Raw genomic sequence first — 19521 nt, 5'->3', positions numbered from 1 at the left:
GATCACCATGGCTGACGGTACGAAACGTTGAACTGCCCAGGGGCCAAAGGCCAAAGCTAACAGCAGCCCGCAGCTTCAGCGACCCCGCCGGCAGCCTATGCGTAAGCCCACAGAGCGTCCGCAGATGCCCTTCTTCTTGATACTAACCCTACATTCAGCGCTTCGCCGGTAACGCCCATCAATCTGATCCTCCTCTCTCTCTTCGCCGTCCTCGTCTATCTCCGCCTCAAGCCGTCCGCTCCGCCAGCCCTTCCGCGCGCTCCGCCGCCCACCGTCTTCCGCACATTCACCCCGCCCGAGCTGTTTCCCTACAATGGCCTGAATGGCATGCCCGTGTACCTGTCGGTTCGCGGCCGTGTCTTCGATGTGACCTCGGGACGGAACTTCTACGGCCCCGGCGGTCCCTATGCCAACTTCGCTGGGCGCGATGCGAGCAGAGGACTGGCGTGTGGTAGCTTCGACGAGGAAATGCTGACCAAGGATCTGGACGGCCCGCTTGACACGCTGACTGACCTCGACGATGAGCAAATGGAGGCCATGAGAGGCTGGGAGGAGAGGTTCCAGGAAAAGTACCTGGTAGTAGGAAAGCTGGTAGCTGTCGGCAGCAAGGAAGCTGAAGAGGCGAAGGCGCATCAATAGGCCCGAGTCGCATAGACGATGGAGGCGTGTACGCAGAGTGCGAATGTTTCCGTGTGATTCCGGGCACGCCAAGGACAACTTCTGTGCCAGTTGCAAGCTATAGGAGGATCACAGAATCGAGATATGCAAAGACCAATGTGCTGACTTCAGCGCCTTCCCCATGGCATATCACGCTGGAGTAGCGAATTTCTACGAGGCAATGACAACGACAATAACGACCTTGAATTGCACACCTTAGGTTGCTTCAAACCCTCATGACTGCAATCCGTAGTGAGAATCGACTTCAGCATTGCAGGCCAGTCATAATGGCTGGCAATGAAGCCATCGCCCCTGGTAGTCCTGTATATCTGCAAACATGCATCCAGTATCTCTCAACACAGCAACAGAACGTATCCAAGAGTTAAGAGGTGACTCCGCAGACTACATAGATATGCTTAGAGTCGTCAGCCAATCGACACACAAGCTAATCAGTGCTTCTGTGGCGGAAAGCGGGGTTACACCTACACAGGCAACTCTATCCCACCTTCACGCATGCTGCATCCGGCATGGCGTCTGCAGCGTCTAGTCATATCTTGAAGGTCTTTCCATACAACACCATGAAAGCCTTGCATATGCCTGTAAGTCTTTCAATATTGCGGCCACACTAAAGAGACCGTTCGGCCTTTGACAATCAGTTACAGAAAATGAGTGACAGCACAATGCAGGGACTCGATCTCATCAAAACACATACACCATGGATTCTGATGCTGCTCGCTGTCAGTTGGTGCATCTTCAAACCCTTCCAAGCATGGTATTTCAAGCCAGGCTCCAGAGTACCTACAACCCTCACCCGTTCCCTCATAATCTCTAACTCCCACCCTCCAGCAACCCACCTCTTCCCCCAAAAAACAACAAACCCAAGACAACGAGGAAGCATACCACACCATCCACCCGCTTCCAAACTTCCACCTTGAGGCCGAACAACCCCTCAAACTCCGCCCCTTCAAGCCAATCTACCACATGACCATGGCCCTCGAATCCACCACCTTCTCCGACCTAATTGCCATGGATAACACCTTTTCCTCCCGCTGTTCCATCCGCAAGGGGTTGATCCAGTCAAACCGCCACGACGTGCTAGCATGTACTCCCCGCGGCGCGCCCGCCGTGCTAGAACTATACCACTGGCTGACATCAACATACCTACCCCGTCGCTTTCCCTCCCTATACACGCAGCAAAAGAACGGTTTGCACAACACCATCACAGGAGAAACCATGCCCTTCCACCTCCCCTCCACAGACGCCGAATCCGCCCTGCAGTATCTCGGCGAGAACATCGACACCGATTTCTTCCTCCTCCTACCCTCTCTGAACGCACATGACGAGGGCAAATACCGCCTCGAAGCCTTCATAAACACCTTCCCCAGCGGCTTCAACACGCGCAGCAAACTCGGCCGGTTGCTGGCAGACATCCACGCGCCCGTCCCGCACTACGCCGCCAAACTCGAGAAGAGCATGGACCGCTTCTTCGCCTCCCTGCCTGTGGGCAAGATGCTCAAGAGGGCGAATTGGAGCATATCAACCAATGGAGAGCTGTTTTGTCTCGCGGGGAATCACTTGACTGAAGCGCATCTCAATCCCCCCAACAACACCCATGAGCAAGACGCAGAAGAGATTGATCTCAAGAAAACGGTCCTCAGGTGTGAGAGACAGACGCTGCATCGCTTACCACAGACGCGCTCTTGTGTTTGCTTTTGTAAGTCTCGTCTACTTGTGAGAAAGGGTTTTGGGGGCTGGTTGGACTAATAGTGTGTCATTAGAAGACGTATCAGTACCCGATTCAGGAAGTAAAGGATGAAGGGAGTGGCGAGATACTTGCGCAGGCGATTGATGGCTTGGCCAGGGGCAGTGTGCCGGACATCCGGATCTACAAGAGACAAGTCGTGTGGGGCGAAAAGGTCAAGGCATTCTTGCGTGGTGAAATCAATGCATGACCAAGTGTGCAAAGGACAAATAGGTGTAGAGGTGGTATGTATTGATTTTTTCAATGCTCGGCAATGTAGCCACATTGAAAGTCATGTGTATATACACTTAAAGAAATGTCTTTGTACTTTTGCTCCCATATCCTCGCTATCGGTGAATAACTCCTGTCTCCTTTGCGCCTGACCATATACTCCAGCCAAAGAAAATTGAGCCGACTGAGCCACACATGACCGTAAACGCCACCGTCGATCAAATGCCTATCCTGCTCTGGGAAACGAAGACCCTTGTTGGCTTCAGTGCAGTAGAGGTCGACTGCCACATCGGAAGAGGTTGTTGAGCAACCAGGTCCAACGTTCGATGCCATACCAGAAAAGGGACAGTAATCGGACATTGTCGACCATACTGGACAAGCAAACAGGGAATAAGGAGGGGAAGTTGGAAAGGAAAACACGGGGGAGCTTGAGAGTGACTAGCAATCAATTCCAACCGCGCAAAGCAACGCAAGGAGTTCCAGCGCGCTGGCTTACCGTCTGATACCGGGCGTTCCTCGCTTCATCATGGGCGGCTTCACAACCGCAGACTTGGGAATGAGGGGCTTGCTGGTGCCAAAGACCTTGTGGTTGATGGCTTCTTTAGGCGTCAGACGCTTCTCGACGTTCATGTGGAGACAAGCACTAAGCAGATCAGCCAGATCATTCAGTTCCGTGGCGGTTGGGCCACCCGATGCAATGTTTCGAGCGGCATCATGCACCCGGGTCTTCAGATCGCGATTGATCTTTTTCTGTTGCTCAATCTTGCGAACAGCAATCTGCAAGGAATTAGCCAAAGCAAAAATGACGGTACTATACATACATTGTTCTGCTGATCTACCTCACGGCTGATGAACTTCAGAGTCGATGATCCAAACTCGAAGTGCGTGAGGATATTGTTCGCAAGTCCCTTGCGCAGAAGCTTCTCGCTAGGCCAGCCTAGACAATCCATAAAGGCCTTGACCATTTGGTTGTTCGACCTGCCTGTGAAGAGGATCTTGCCTGTCCATAACTCGTACACAGTACATCCAACAGCCCACATGTCAACTGGGTAGCTGATGTCCATACCCAGGATGATCTCTGGTGCACGGTAGAAGCGACTAACGAGGTATTCGGTGCGCTCGATGATGTCACGCTTATCGACGGCTGTGCCGAAATCTGCGAGCTTGATGGTCTTCTTATCTTCCGACACCAAGACGTTGTCAGGTTTGAGATCGAGGTGGATGACCTGGCAATTCTGCAGGTGCAGTAATCCGTAGAACATTTGTTTAGCATATAGGCGCACAGCTGGCAACGTGAGGCCATGGCCGTTGGTTTCTTCCTTTAGCAGATCTCGAAGGTTCTTGGACATGTGCTCGAAGACAATACACAAGTGGCCCTTGTGATCGAACGAGCCGAGAAGTCGGATGATGTGCTTCTTGTCCTGCGGATCCTCCTCGTTGACCTTGCGCAGGAAATCCATCTCCTTCTGACTGGCCTTCCTCATCAATTCGTTCCTGCGAATCATCTTGATGGCGACCACCTTGTGGCTGGGGTCGTCGGTCTCAGCGTTTCTGTCTTCAGCCTGCGCAACATTCGCGAAGACACCACGGCCTAGGGTGCGGATCATGCGGTAACGCCCGTTATTGACCAACTCGTTGCTAATGAGCTTGTAGTATCCCTCCGGATCGTCCCAGTTATCGAGTAACTTCTCATCCAGCACAGTTCCTTTCAAGTCCGCGCTTTCTTCGACCATGGCTCCTGCGTCGTCGTCTTCCTCGTCGTCTGATGCAAACATGTCTAATTCCTTCTTCTGCTTTTTGACCGGGACCACTTTCTCGGCGGGTAGAGTTGAAAGTACCTTTGAATCGGTCTCGTGGTACGCTCCAGATGAGACTTCGGAAGCCTGGTTCTTTTTGGCCGCCCGATTTCGATCATCCAGCATGTCCTGCACAGGATCATAATCCGCTGCCGATGGACTGGCTGCAGCAGGACTATTTGCTTCGCTGACACCAGCCTGTTTGTCGATTACCATGACATCTGGAGAGGCGGGCGCGGAATCCGAATCGCCGTTGCGCGGTGAAGCAAATGGAGACATGGACATATCCGCATGGAGAGAAGGCGAGGCCGCGTTCGGCGTAGTAGCTTCCGAAGCATTTGTGATCACCGCCTGGTGTAGGAGGTCCTGGCTTGCCTTCGCCTGCATCTCAGCGCGCTTAGCTGCCCATCGGCGGCGCTTTTCCTCGCGCGACTCTTCTGTCGGAACCTTCTCCTCGACAGGTGCGAGGGAATAGTCGGTTTCGTCAACGGCGGATTTCCTATCGTGAGATCAGTAACAAGGAAGGAAGTGGAATTTGGCTGCCTTACATTTCGACATCCTGTTGCTCGCTTGACTGCTTTGCTGCGCCTTGCGGGCCGCCAGCAGTAGCCTGCTCATGTCGTCGCGAACGGGCTTGGTGGCTGTTGCGCTGATGGTTTCCGTTACTCGGATTCTGAGAACGATCATTCGCAGGCATGCCATCGCGGAAGTCTGGCACTGCATTTGGGTTCTCTAACTCAGCATACGATATCGGCTTAGCGTGGCGCTCTGGCACCTCTCTACGCCCACTGGAGTCACCAGACTGAGGAGGTGCACGACGGCCGTCTTTCTGGCGGAAATCGCTCCCTCGGTCGCTCCTGTTGCGATCAGTGTGAGGCCGCTTCTCTGGACGACCCCCACGTGGTGGGGAACCCTTGCGCTTGGTATAGGAGCGCGAGTCACCGCTCTCACGACCATGTCGGAAGGGGGAAGGCGAGCGGGAGCGGTCGATGGTGCGTTTGCTGCGGTACGGCGAAGGGGAGCGGGAGCGGTCGGGGACGCGTTTGCTGCGGTAAGGCGAGGGAGAACGTGAGCCCTTCCGACGATAGGGTGAGGGCGAGCGACTTAGAGGGCGGTACTTGTAGCCTGAGCTTGTGAGCGGCCGTTCTGGCCGTGAGCTTTTGTAGTGGAACACGCTACCATCATTGTCCGAAGCTCCATCCAGGCCGAAGACCCTGTTTGAGCCGTTAACCTCGGAATCGTTGTGTTGATTGAGCCTGTTTGCCTTGTGCTGCATATCGAAGGCCTCGCCGTCCGAGGCAGAGCTGGCGCGTGAAGTCGTCATGTCAAATACTTTCCCGTGACTTCTGCAAGTCCAGCGATTGAATTCTGGGCGTCAGCGTGCTTCTTGTTGTGGGTGCGATTAAGTGTCTCTGTCACTGACTGTGTCCCAAGAGCTGGAGGCGCTCGACCGACTGGTTTGTGTGGGCAAGGGAGCACGCAGAGAGACAGACGGGAGTGGTGTGCGATCGCAATGCGATTGACAACAACTCGTAAAGAGCAAGAGATGCGCGACAAGGTCGGTGTCGCGATGGGATCGCGGAGTTAGTGGGGAAAGCGCGAAAACGATGAGGTCAGAGCTTTGTGCCAAGCCCTTAGTCGGTCAAGTCACGTGGCCGACTCGTTCACCCTCACACATCAGCATCATCCGTGCGAAGCCGCGGGCAAGACGTTAGTGACATGTGTTGTGGGCAACGCTCAATGCTTGCGCGTAGATCAAGCAAGGCGAGCCTGTGATTGGTACACTTTGAACCTGCCGCCTGTGGGCACTACGTACCATGTCTTGCCTGAATTGAGCAGGTGTGAACATGGTCTCGATGTAAGAGAGAAAACGTTCTTGATCGAGAGTCCAGGGGGTGCGACACTTCATGTACGAGGATTTGACGGGAGTCGCATACATGCTTTGCACGTCTGTAAACATAAGACAGGGATATTGGGCGCGGCAACTTTGATTATGAGCAGCGGAAGAATGCTGCTCATCTCAGTCAGCATGAGTCATCACTGTGGCAGTTGGGAACACCGGTTATATCAGCCCGATTAGGTTTAAATGTTGAGAAGCGGTTGTGGCTCAAGATGGACCCTTCCGAGAACGTCTGACGTTAGTCGACCAGATTTCGGCACGCCAATCCAGCGGAATATGTCCGACATTTATCGGGCAGACTGTACGTAGGTGGTTGATTCGTATTCAAACGATGTACACCATGTAGGAGAAAACTTTCGTACAAGGGGTCCATACGAAGACCGTGCACACGACCTGCATCTGGCCGAGGAGATGCTCAAGAGAGTTTGCCGATCTAATGTGCTAATGCACTATGATCCCAGCTCCCGCAGAGCCTGTGATGAGTGGTGCCACACCACGGCGTGAGGCTTGTTGCATAAGTTTCTGACTAGGCATCTATTAGAGAGGTTTCTACGTCCGTTTTAGAGTTTTGATTCTAAGTATTTATAAGCGTTTTAATCGCTAGTTGCAGTTACAGCAGCGTTAGCGCTAAGTTTAGATAAGAAGAGTTTTTATCTATTTTATATTAGCTCTTAATCTAAATATTATTATGCTCTGCGCTAAGAGCTTACTACTAAATATTATATCTTAGCGTTCTATATACCTGCCTAAATAGAGTCTCTAGATAACCTTGCTGCTATTACTATAGCTGCCTAGCTATATATTAATAGTATACTAATTGCTATAATTCTTACTACTCTAAATAATAATATATCTTAGTAGCTATATAAGCTATTTAAACGCCTTAGCAATTATTATATAGTTAATATTTAAGTAAATAAGAAGAATAGCAGTATAAGTAATAACTTATTTAAATTCTATACTTATTTTAATAAGAAAGAGGTTAGAAGAATAGTAAGAAGCTTTAAGTTATCTATTTATTTTAGTATAGATAAGCAAGATGCTTACGCTTCTACTAAGACTCTAGAGAAGTCTCTAGTAGTATTTCTATAGAGAGCTACTTATCTACTGCTGCTAGCATATTTAATACTATATTTTAGAAGATCTAGACTCTAGTTATTATAGGTATATAATAGAGTTTTAAACTACCTTTAAGAGTACTAGAGTACTTAAATTTAGTTTAATAGATAGCTATTATAACTTATAAAACTAAGCGTATACGCAGTAGCAGTTACTAATAGCTTTAATAGCAAGAATAAGCTTATTTTTAGCTTTATAGATAGTACTAAAGTGCCTATTTACTACCTAGGTAAGAAGTTGCAGTAGCTATACTACTTAGGCTATAAAAAGTAGCACGCTATAAGCTACCTAGTAATAGTATTATCTAATAAGTTACTTAGTATAGTATACGCTAGTAAGCTAGCTACTAGTAGAGATGCTAGTCTCTATATTAGTATAAGCATAGGCAATAACCTTACTAAGGTAACTACTTACTTACCTGCTAATAGCAAATTATATATATATAGTAACGCTGCTTTTAGTAGCTAGAATAGAGTAATAGAAGCATATAAGCAGCTAGCTAGCTAAGTGCTAGCGCTATCTAAGAAGAGAATTAATACTTAGTATTTAACTAAAAGGATTATAGTAGAGCATAGCATTAGCAGCATTAGGCTAGCAAATAGGTATAGATAACTTATATATAGGTATAAGTTAAGGTATAGTTAAGTATAGGTTAACTAAGGTTAAGTTAATACTAAGACTATATAAGTTAAAGTTAAGTATTATATAAGAAAGTTAAGTCTAGGTTAACCTAGGTTAATTTTATTATATAATACTTAACTATATAATTAAGTATTATATAAGCAAAAATTTAATCTTCTAAATTACTTAATTTAGTAGTATAGATGCTTTAGAGAATAAAAAAAATTATTAAATTTTTACTTATATAATACTTAACTTTAACTTTAACTCTATTATATAATATACTTAACTATAACCTAAATATCTATGACTATAACCTAACTTATACCTATTCTAGCTAGAAAGTTTAAGTATAGGTTAAGTTAATTTAGAGTTTATATTATATAATACTTAACTATAACCTAACCTATACCTATTTGCTACTCTAAGCAGTATTAAGAGTAACTTTAAGCAGCTATATAATTTATATAGGCTATAGAGTAGAAATTACTCTATAGAGTATTACTTACTAATATTAAGCTTTCTTTAGAACTGCAGAACTTACCTGCGCAGAGGTAACTAAATTTCTACTATATTTAACCTTATGCTACTAAATTTAGAGAAGTATATAAGCTTAGAAGTAGCATAGAAGATAGCTAATAAAATTAAGCGTATTAGCTTTAGTATATTATATAGATAGTAATATAAGTAGCTTTTTTAGCGTTTAAATAAGCAGTATATTGCTATAGAAACTTCTATTTAAAACTTAATACTACTATGTATAGATATCTCTAACTATCTAATTAGGTAAGGCGTAGAGCTATTCTCTACTATTCTTCTTTATAATTAATAGTAAAGCATTGCTTTTAAGTATTACTAAGAGCTTTAAGCTTCTTAAAACTTTAGAGGCTTAGTATTAGAAGTAAGATAAGTAATAGTATAATTTTTAAGCAATATTATATAGAAAATAAGCTGTTTTTAGTATATATAAAAGCTCTACCTAGATAGGCTATCTCTAACGCCTTAGAAAACTAATAATAACCTTATGCTTAAGGTTACTATAAGTTACTTTCTAATAAGCATATACTATCTTATATAGAGTTTAGAGTAATATAAGCCTAATAGCTATGCTTAATATTAACTTTAATACTACGCTACTCTATATTGCTTCTATCTTAATATCTTAGTAACTCTAAAATTACGTCTAGCTTCTTATTCTATTATTATTACTTATTTCTTACGTTTTTAATAGCATTCTATATAAGGTTTTAGACCTCTAAGTAAGTAATTTCTTTATTCTTATTATTAGAAACTAATACTTTACTAAGATATCTAGAGTAACTAGCTAGGCTCTAAAGTACCTCTATTATTCTATTAGTCTTATGCTTATTAGCTTCTATTAACTACTTAAAAATATTACTATTATTAGCATATTATTGCTAAGCTTTAACGTAATTATTTAAGTTATAGCTTAATACTTAAGCACGCTTTTACTTAGGTTAAGATAATATTTCTAATATTTCTAACTCTACTTAAGTAAGTAATACTCTCTTCTTATTGCGCTAGTAGCTCTATAAGTTTATATAATGCTTCTCTTTTTAATAAGTTTTAGCAGTAGCTACTTCTTTATTAACCTTAACTTTGCTAATAAGATTTTATTTAGTAATTAGCTTATTAAGTAATTAATAGTATAAGCTTTAGTTTACTTTCTTATTACTTATTTTATTCTCTAGCTTCTGCTTATAATAAGCTATCTTACGCAGTAAAAAGCTTTTTATAGTATTCTTATTATAGGCAAAAGGCTTCTTACTACCTACTATAAGAATATTCTAGTAACGTTATTTAATAATATTTTAAATAAAGCCTATCTTTCTCTAGTTTAATTTTAGTAAGTAGCTATATAGCGTAGCTGCTAGTAAAATAACTTACTTATACTTATACTTAGAAATATACTTCTACTTTAATAAGCATCTATCTCTCTTACTACTAAAGTTATATATATTATTACTATAAGCAACGCTAGAGCTATAATTATTCTTCTTTATAACTGCGTTAAGCTTCTTAGTAAGGTCTACTAGTAAGCTATATAAAACTTCTTAGAGATTATATACTAGTAGAGGTAGCTCTCTCTAGGCAGGTAGATTAAGTAACTATAAGTCTAGCCTAAAGAGCTCTTAGAAAGGATAACGTTAGTTATCTCTACTAGCTAAGATAGATAGGATTTTAGTTAGCTCTTATAATTAGATAAGCAGCGCTTTACTTATATACTAATTATTATAAGAAGCTAGCAAGCTAGGTCTTAGCAGGCTAAGAACTTAATTTTAAGTATTCTCTAAGCTAAAAAGTTATTCTCTAGAAGCTTCTCTAGTATCCTCTAGAGAAGCTATTAGAGTAAGATTATAAATAAGATTATAGCTTATTTAGTTAAGCTACTACTCTAGTAAGTTTTAAGAGAGTTACTAAGATATAGAATCTAAATTAAGTCTAATAGTTGCTTATAGTTCTAATAAGATAATTTATTAATACTAACTCTGCATAGTCTAGCTAAGGTTTTAATTTAAACTATTGCTAGCTATCCTAAGTTTAGCGCGATAATAATCTCATTTGCCACCCAGAAACGTACAGAACAGAAACTCCAAAACAGACGTGGAAACCCCCCTATTTACTACTGTGGCACGCACTGGTCGTGTCTGAAGGCGTGCAGCACTAGTGGCCGATTCCAAACACTATTATCCAAGGGCTCGGTATCTGCTTTCAAACAGGTTGGACAAAGAAGTCTCAATGGGTCGTGCCGAGGAATGTGACTGAAGCCAAAGGCGTCTAATACGGAGCTCTCCGGTACATATATCATGGATCGCATCGTGTCGGGTGCCGCTGGACTCTGGGACCAAAAGAAAGATGGAATCTGATGCTTTTGACGCGCAGGCAATCAAGCCTTGAAACCTATCTTCACATGTGAGGACGTCAAAGGTGAATTGTATTACGGCATTTTACATCCACACCCAGGTCGATCTTGAGCTGCACTAAACGCGGTGAACGTCCTTGCAGGCCTAGATGCAGTGCCAAGATCCTGCACTGCTAAACTCTCTTCATGCCACACCCTAGCACGCGTTGTGCACGCAGAAGAGATGGGTGTGAGCCGATGCGTTGTACCCAGTGACACGCTACTAATCAGCTAGGCAAGGGTTTGTAGGTAACACATACGCGACCTGTAAGTAGCAGACCGGCTCATGCCTCCGCATCGCCCAGTTGCAATCACAAGCATCCAAGACTTACCCCGTCGTAAAGGCGAGACCCTCAAAATTGTGTGATCAGCGTCATCGTCTTTGACGAATCAGGCTGCCCTGGCAGAGCTCCAGTCCTTGTGATGGGTCACGTTCTCAGCTAGAGACCCTAGAAAGGATTGAAGCCAACCCCTCAATCACTATACCTCGGAGGACCGTCACCATACCTGCAGATATCTGTGGCTGCCACTGTGGCTTGAAAGAAGGTTCAGTAGCCTGTAGAAGAGGAGGCAGCAAAGGCTCGTTGGTGGTTGCTGAGCATCCGTATTGATCACCGTCATTGGCCTAGTGGCCTTTGAGCCGTACCGGGAAAGCGTCTTGTGCCTGGCCCTCGCGGAGCATGCTAGACAAATAAGATCTACGGTGTGAGCTTACCGGTGTATCTTCCCGTCCAGACAGTGATGGAGCCCAAACGCAATATCCATGGCGATAGCTTCGAATGGTTTGCCCAACAATGCTCTAATTCTTCTCTTGGGCTTCAATCTCCTGCCAGAATCATGCCATTCTCCACGTGACTTTGATACCCGCTCGATTGGCAGATTTGCTTAAACCTCCATCCTTGCTCAAACAGGACAAATACTGGTTTCTCGCACTTGAAGCCTCTAGTCCGTGTTGACTGGGGATAGTAGATTAGCTGCGGCAGGACGTTCGGCGAATCTGGCCCGCTGCAACTTAACAAGCTGTCTGCCAATCAGACGATTCATGTTCTTGGTTGTAGCTTGGAGCTCTGCTGCAGGCGTTCTCACACAAACAGAGGTGCTTGGAATTCTAGTCCATCTTCTGCTCTATACAGGACTATTGGGATCAGCATACTGCTTGCGGTTTAGTAAGTCCCGGGATGTGTTCATGCCAGATTTGCTTTCAGATAGCTGCCGCAAGAGAATGCTTACTTTACAGAGACATCGAAGCAAACATCGTCGTCTCTACCAGATAAGCCGACTCTCGGGGCTTAGCCTCCGGCGCGGAGACCCATCCCACCGAAAACCAAATGGATCGCTGGAATAGCGGGGCGATATGTTCGCGTGTAGCCTCGCTTGCGGAAGAAGCTCATTGAAGACTCACCCGTACATCTCTGCCGTTGTCATTGATGAGAACTTCAGACTCTTGAACATGGACAGGGTGCTCCAATGATCCATGTGGCGTCAACCGTCAGTACGCTTAGTCTGAAGATTGCCGATATCGAGGAGGAATTCGGATAGTCCCCGACGCAACGTAGGATCGAAGTGGTTCTCGAAGCTCGAAGCGCCCCTGATGCGCTCACGGGAGACCTGCTGTCTAGACCTCATGGCTTGCGGAATGACACAATGGTTTTGGCCGTTCTAGTATCAAATCAAGGCTTTTGGGTCGTTCAAATAGAGTGAACGCAGCCGACAGCTACGTCATGTAGCTCACACATCGTTGTGTCTTGAAAGCCGCCGCTGGAATATGGCGGGAAGTCGCTGCAACGCGATGGTGCGACCAGCGTGCTGAGCCTCGTCGATCGGACCGAATCGACGCCATCGTCCTTCCGCTTTGGCGTGCGAAATGCGCATCATTTTACTGCCGGTCGTCCAGACGTGAGCAAGGTATGCCACGATCTCAAGGTCTCGGCCTCTGTGATCTTCGGGTATGGTGCAGGCAATGACTTGAAAGTCAGCGAAGGTGCGTCACCGCACAAGATGACATGAGACCCGTGGTCAAGCGCGACCGAACAAGCTTGCAAGGAAATGGCGTAGAGCACCCTTACCCTTTCAATAAGCCGACGGCGCGCTGATCCACATGGCGACTGACATGTCCGGTGTCGAGATGGGTTATGCCATGATCCAGCATTGTCAGAGTTTGCTTTCAGTCGCATGGCGATTTCTAGACGCACTGTGGCCGTTCCGGTCTAATCCGCAGTGCCGTTCACTAAGCCGACTTCCCCGCTGTCCGTTGGGTTTGGTGCGCTAGTTCATTAGTTGACCTGCATTCGACAGATCTTGGTGTTTAGATGGCGACGACTATGAAACCCGTCCCAGCCTCAAAGGCTTGTCAGCAGTGCCGTCTTAGTGCTGGTTGAACACTAACGGTTTCCTATATTCGTTCCTCATGTAGGCGATATACAGGGTAATTCCCCGAACTGCATGGCAGATCGTCCAAATGTTTCTCGCGAAACATATCCCACGCGTCCGCCACCCAATTTTCATATAGCTTCCTCGTCCGGTGGTACATTGGAGAATGCTCGCACACATGCCTTCACACTCCACACATTCGTCTCCAGGTACGCCACAACAGTCGGCTGAGCACTGATCTACCACTAATCTTCATCAGGACACAATTATTGGTATGGCAGTGGTAGTCTGCCAGACGCGCTGGAGGGATTACCACAAGGTGATTCAAACTCTCGCATTATGCGTCGAGCATCAGAAGCCGTGATTCAATCGGCAGGCTTTCAAAGGTATGCACGATTCTCTTTGTTCGAACCAGACGCAGCAGTGCCGTCTATGGACGGCGGATTTCTCCGCGATGACTGCTGTTCTCGGCGATACTGTCTTCGCAGCGGGGATGCGCGGTGCGTGGTTGAGGTGGGCACAACGGCCCACCCTATTTCATGTCCACTTCCATCGCTGTACGACTTCGAATCCGACCTGCAACTTCGTCTTGCCCAACGCCGCCGCCGCCGCCACCACCACCAACCAGGCCATTACTCGCACAACACGAAGAATCGCAACTCCAGCACGCGATCCGAACGTGCCAAGTAATCGGACGGTGATCTTGAGGAGATATTCTTCTTCGGGCAAGGATCGGCCAAGTACCCCCAGAACCACCGAGGGCCCAGGTCTTAGTCCCTTGCAGGATCAGCGTACGATCCATTGGGCATACTTTTGGTCGGTTGGCGATTGAATGAAGTCCGACAGCCCTCCAAGCGAGAAATTTGGCACGGAGGCCAGCTTTTGTGGGAGGTTAGTCTACTGAGACGCTCGAAGCCTTGCTGTGTGTTTCGATTCACACGAGTCGATGTCGCACGCTGCGATAGCGTTCCACCAATTAGCGGGCATGGTATCAAGAGTTGTGGAGCGCCTTGGCCAAGTCCTTATTAGCTGGTCCCATTGAGTTTGAGCTGATGACTGGAACACGCTGACCAAATTATCAGTCAGGATCCTTCTGAATGGGAGGGAAGTCAGGATCAACTCCATCTGGACACCTCACAGTCAACGCTTGTGATTCGCCCGCAGGCACCGGGCGCGTCCGCACTCCACAAAGCCCCGCTGGCTCCCAAACAAGGTCTGGGGGGTTCCCTTGCGAACGCTCGAGCACAACACTCGTCTCCCATATCCGGCACCTACGCCTTGCGGACGCCTCGGGGCAAGATCACATCCATAGCTTGTGAGAGCTGCAGGAAGCGGAAGTCCAAGGTTCGTGGAGATGTGAAACATTATGATGGCGTGCATTGACCAAGGATTTCAGTGTGACGGGGTTCGACCAAAATGCAATACCTGCCAGTCGAAGAACCTTACATGTGTATACGATGTGGCCGAGGACGGCAAGACTACAACACAGCTGAGAGCCCACGTGCGGCGTTTAGCAAAAGAGCTGGACGACATGAAGTCCATTGTATCATTGTTGGCCATGGCTCCAGACCGGGCTCAGGCTGCGAACTGGGCCAGTGAGCTGGAAAAGAACGGTTTCCAGCACCATTCCGTGGAAGAAATCAAGAAATCGCTCCAGGTGAATGATACGCCATTCGTAGCGTGGGTTTCTCTAACAGAAGGCAGGACCCTTCGGCACCGCAACCCGCTCTACCGGACCAAGACTCTTTCGGCACTTCGGGTAGTGATCAATTTCCGGGCCACGGGCATGGACTTGAACCTGCATCATACGATGACTCGTCGCGCGAAGAAAGGTGAGGTTTCTCAATGGCGGAATGATGCATCCGAAACTGACGCCGCTTTACAGCCGGGAACACAGTCAGACTGCACTAAATTTCCTGCCTAGCAATGCAGTTGACGGTATTACGCGGATGGATCCCCCTCTTGATATCGAAGGTGCATCGACCGCCCTGAGCAAGTTCAGCTTCGACTGCACATACTTCCGTCGGGCGAAGCGAGATCTCCTTGCAAATGGATGGAGCGAAAGCCAAATTTTTGGAAGGGCCGAGGTTGACGTGGATACCATCCTACTCGGTTTTGTAGATCCTCAGGATACTCAAACGGTACCCACGTGGTGCGCACGAACAGTGAATAAGATCCTACCGGCCACGCCTCTACCAGTTCGTCTTGCATCGACCTGGCTGTTGACGAAGATGATGCGGGTAAGTTGCTTATATGCACAAAGCAGAACCACGACTGACTCCAGCTGCAGTATCTTATCTGGCCCAGCGTGGAAAAACATGAACGCCAACCCCGATTGGATGATGCCCTCCATAGGGAAAGAAGAGGTCACTCCGTACGATATTTTGATCGATCTCGTGCCCTGGTATGTACTTAACATTTGCTTCCATGACATGTGGTAGTATACTAACGATCGCAAGGCCACAAGTACGCCAATTGTTATACCAGCATCCACAGGAGTACCCGGTCGGCCATTTTGTAGGTCTGATAGGTGTGACATGGCCGTTTGCCGATGACGCCTGCCATTACTGGGACATTGAAGCTGGTTATACGAGGATGACGCCACTCTTCGAAAGCACAGTCGCTGATCTGAACAATTGGACCATCGATCCGAAGATTTTAGAGCTGGCACCTCAACTCGAAGGACTCCTCCCGATCAAGCCGGTGTAATTCGAAAAATTTAGCAAGTCTTCTATTTTGTTCAATGGTCTTATAGAGGTCCCACTCAGGTTGGGCGGTGTCCTGAAAACATTTTGCAAAATTTCTCGGCTAGTGTAAAGTCCATTTGAGCATGATTGCGAGACGAGAGGGAGATGGACATTATGGTGTACATGGCTCTGGACGCTTGGGCGCTGGTGCTCTTCGAGTTACCTGTCTGGTAGACTAGAGCGTTAATATAGGTAAAATAAAGCTCCGACTGTACATTCCCATGAAGCGAGCTGTATTGCACCGGACAATGTTGCCTGAGGCTCGCAGGCACCATATATACAATAAGAGCAATGGTGCCGTGGGGTTCACTTACCTAGGTCGTTACGGCTTATTATAACTCGACTCGAAATCGTTCCACGTTGGGCCCAGGTCGCGATGCCAAGAGCACATCGGGAAAGCAGGTAATCCCGATCGCCCTTCACCTGAGCGATCCCACTAACAATTATCATTTGCACCCCACGGGAAGTCCCAGCGGTTATCACGCCAGCAGTGGGTCTCTCAAGAAACAGCAGGGTAGATTTCAGCCTGATGGGGAACTGAGCGCGTTTACGGCGCTTGTGGATGCTAGCAAGCTTGGTGATTGGTAGGGCAATGTGCACTCAAATTCATCTAGACGAAATGAGGGACTTCGTTACGAGGTAGAGTGAAAGTAGCCACGAGTTGACTTACACAAAATGATGGAACGCACCCGTATATATGGTACCAACACCGGCTCATCCCGCTAGGCATCCTGCAATACGGGCCTGCAGGTGTCATACTTCCATCTTCCGCGGAGAGAAAGCATGGAACGCCAACACACAAACTTCCGAACATGTCTTACTTCCGCTTTATGTCCGGCCATTTCGATAGGATAATCTACTCTGGACGGAATGCGCCACTTCGCGATCCTAGAGACATGCCCTCCTTCGTCATTTTTCGAGCAATGCCCTCGATCACGGTGCTTCGAAACGGTCCACCCGTGCCCAATGTCGTGGGTCTCACCCGTTCAAGACCTGTTGGTCATCAAACTTTCACTCCATAGATTGTCACAAAATAGTCCCATTTTCTGTCATTATGACACACAACAATGCTTTATCGACAAGGATCTGGCTTAGTAACGACCCGAAAGTCTGCATGTGCTGCAATTTTCTCTTCCTGTCTGTACGAAGCTTCGTCGTTTTAGCGTTTACTGGGTAGTCGATTACAATGCCCACTAACGCACGTCGCAACGGGAACGGTATTTAAGAAATGATCCCAACGAGAGCTGTAGCCAACATTACCGCGGAACGGCCCGAGCCCGATAGTAGCTGTGCAACGATACTGTGCTAGCGTATCAATAGACACTACACTGGTTTGGCATGATTACTTTCTCATAACCTTGTAAGAAACTCGGCCTCTGTAGTGATCATATATTGTGTACACTGTACGCTCAAATGTGTGTATTCCGACGGCAAGAATGAGAAAAGCAGTTCGAGTCGTACCCAGCAACATACAGCTTCTGTGATCCATGTGTCAAAGCATGCACATCCAGCCCTAAATCTAAACGTAACGAGTCCCTCATGTGCACGTCTGAAATGCTCCGATTCAGTGTAAGCCTCGTGCATGACCCCTTTTTAGTCCGGACGATCATTTTGTACACTATGCCAGAACTGAATATCTCTGCATAACATCCGATTTGCTGAATGCCAGAACAGACAATTCTCCGGCACGCTTCGCTTACTTGCAACCGACATACCTACCGTACTGGGTACAGACTAGCAGTGTGCATGGAAACCCCTCTTTGCACAAGTCACTTGTACACAGGAATTATATTAGATCAAAATCTTAGACAACTTCATTGCTTATTGCGGAACTACATATAGATCGATCTCGATAGGATGATCTATGTTATCTTCTTATGATCCGCATTCGGCCGGTGCCTACTTGAACCAAAATCAGTAACTCATGATAGAACAGAACCACGATGTCCCCGGGTGAACGCATCACACATAACTGTAAACATCAGAAGTCTAACACGACGCAACATCGTAAATTTGCCGTTTGCACTTTCTCCCTAGGTACTGCGATGGAACTTTACGATTGGGTTGACTGGGGTCTTTGGAACCGATATTCTACTAAAATAGTGAAGCAAGGGCTAAATATTTTGATATCGCACGTATACGTCACCGTATCACGATGCGCTCCGGAACAATTCTTCCACTAGAACGGTCTTGCCTCTGACCCGGTGTCCACATTCATTCCACAACTTCCTGCGCGTGCCAGAGCCACTGAGATCCTGCTCCTCCACCAGATCCTCAATGTTTGTAATCCATTCATTTCGCTCCTCGCCATCTTCAGCAACAGCGTCGCACATTCGTCGCCTATCAGGTCTCAGGTCGTACGTGATCTGACTACCGACCTGGCCAACAAATCCACCAATCGCTCTATTGCTTTGTGCATCGTTGCTAGAATTATAGAGTCGGACCTTCATACGAGCATTTTTACGAGCTGCCAGTATGCGGGCCTGAGCTTCGAGTCGAGAGCGTGTCGGTGTCAACATAGCTTGCGCGGGACTAGTCGGCGTCATCGGAGATCCGGTAGCAGAATCGGCACGAGCTTTTCGCTCAGCGATCTCGGCCCCATCTTGCGTCGGACTTGATACGAAGCTTGATGTGGCCATGTCAAACGGGAGCAATGCTGTGACAAGCGGCTTGCAAAGTGCTTGGATGAGGCCTTGGGGGTCGTGGGGTATGCGGATGCGCCGTAGGGAAGGAAATACGCCGCTCTTGATACTCTTCGCAAGGAGGGTGGTTGCAAAACAGTTCACTGAACTTGAGCTTGCGGGTGATGGAGGCTCGGGCATGATTAGCGAATAGGATGTGGAGGGCAAATCTACCAACGATCCAGCATCGGAGCGGATCTCCCAATGTATGTACCGAAGCGTGGGTGATTGGAAGGTGGTTGATACTGATTGTCTAGTCAGATTCCCGGGTGCTTTGTCCTGAGCAAGGGAAAATTCTTCGAGGTTGGCGGAGTGAGCTGAGAGTATGTCTGAAATAGTGGTTAGATTTGACACCTCAAGATCGATGAGCAACAGAGTCCTGATAGAACTCATTGCCTGCGAATTAGCAAATCGCTGGAGGCCTTTGTCATCGATGCCAGGAAGATTTTCGAGGCTCAAAGAGCGTAAATTCAGTGGAAGAGCGTTCAATGTCATGTTTGTAAACGAGCTTTCGGAAAGCCCGGATATCGACAGATCTTGCAGATTCGGTAATCGCCTCAGCGTGCCAACAATAGCACGAAAATTCAGAAGTCGTAGCAGTGAGAACATCGTCCTGATGCAGCACTAGACGTCTTCAATAGCACATGACTGGAATTGAGTGCGAGAACACCGTTCTGTCCGGTCGCAGGCTTCAACATAGTATTCGCCTGTTCTGTCGTCACCATCATCGCTCAC

At 47.2% G+C, this 19521-nt stretch overlaps 7 protein-coding genes across 7 annotated transcripts; 3 read left to right on the top strand and 4 right to left on the bottom strand.

Annotated features, from left to right (window-relative positions):
- Window positions 1-7: 7 nt before the first annotated feature.
- SNOG_07951 (hypothetical protein) lies at window positions 8-639 on the top strand (the record flags this gene model as incomplete). Its single annotated transcript, XM_001798226.1, has 2 exons — window positions 8-17; window positions 125-639. The coding sequence occupies 2 exons, from the start codon at window positions 8-10 to the stop codon at window positions 637-639; spliced, it is 525 nt and encodes a 174-aa protein (XP_001798278.1).
- Window positions 640-1372: 733 nt separating this feature from the next.
- Window positions 1373-2609, top strand: SNOG_20091 (hypothetical protein; the record flags this gene model as incomplete). Its single annotated transcript, XM_001798225.1, has 3 exons — window positions 1373-1394; window positions 1541-2361; window positions 2448-2609. The coding sequence occupies 3 exons, from the start codon at window positions 1373-1375 to the stop codon at window positions 2607-2609; spliced, it is 1005 nt and encodes a 334-aa protein (XP_001798277.1).
- A 29-nt stretch (window positions 2610-2638) lies between these two features.
- On the bottom strand, window positions 2639-5749 carry SNOG_07950 (hypothetical protein; the record flags this gene model as incomplete). The annotated part of the gene is made up of 3 exons (XM_001798224.1): window positions 2639-3406; window positions 3451-4924; window positions 4974-5749. 3 exons carry the CDS (start codon window positions 5747-5749, stop codon window positions 3122-3124), a joined length of 2535 nt encoding a protein of 844 aa, XP_001798276.1. The 3' UTR covers window positions 2639-3121.
- Window positions 5750-11613: 5864 nt separating this feature from the next.
- SNOG_07949 (hypothetical protein) lies at window positions 11614-11753 on the bottom strand (the record flags this gene model as incomplete). The annotated part of the gene is made up of 2 exons (XM_001798223.1): window positions 11614-11671; window positions 11704-11753. The coding sequence occupies 2 exons, from the start codon at window positions 11751-11753 to the stop codon at window positions 11614-11616; spliced, it is 108 nt and encodes a 35-aa protein (XP_001798275.1).
- Window positions 11754-12277: 524 nt separating this feature from the next.
- Window positions 12278-12379, bottom strand: SNOG_07948 (hypothetical protein; the record flags this gene model as incomplete). Its single annotated transcript, XM_001798222.1, has 1 exon — window positions 12278-12379. One exon carries the CDS (start codon window positions 12377-12379, stop codon window positions 12278-12280), a length of 102 nt encoding a protein of 33 aa, XP_001798274.1.
- Window positions 12380-13812: 1433 nt separating this feature from the next.
- SNOG_07947 (hypothetical protein) lies at window positions 13813-16067 on the top strand (the record flags this gene model as incomplete). The annotated part of the gene is made up of 8 exons (XM_001798221.1): window positions 13813-14174; window positions 14205-14249; window positions 14441-14702; window positions 14791-15015; window positions 15063-15190; window positions 15283-15510; window positions 15649-15762; window positions 15818-16067. The coding sequence occupies 8 exons, from the start codon at window positions 13813-13815 to the stop codon at window positions 16065-16067; spliced, it is 1614 nt and encodes a 537-aa protein (XP_001798273.1).
- Window positions 16068-18255: 2188 nt separating this feature from the next.
- Window positions 18256-18927, bottom strand: SNOG_07946 (hypothetical protein; the record flags this gene model as incomplete). Its single annotated transcript, XM_001798220.1, has 1 exon — window positions 18256-18927. The coding sequence occupies one exon, from the start codon at window positions 18925-18927 to the stop codon at window positions 18256-18258; it is 672 nt and encodes a 223-aa protein (XP_001798272.1).
- Between the last annotated feature and the right edge of the window lie 594 nt (window positions 18928-19521).

Source organism: Parastagonospora nodorum (genome assembly GCF_000146915.1).
Source record: "Parastagonospora nodorum SN15 chromosome Unknown scaffold_12, whole genome shotgun sequence".
Taxonomy (NCBI): domain Eukaryota; kingdom Fungi; phylum Ascomycota; class Dothideomycetes; order Pleosporales; family Phaeosphaeriaceae; genus Parastagonospora; species Parastagonospora nodorum.
This window is presented reverse-complemented; position numbering and strand designations above follow the sequence as displayed.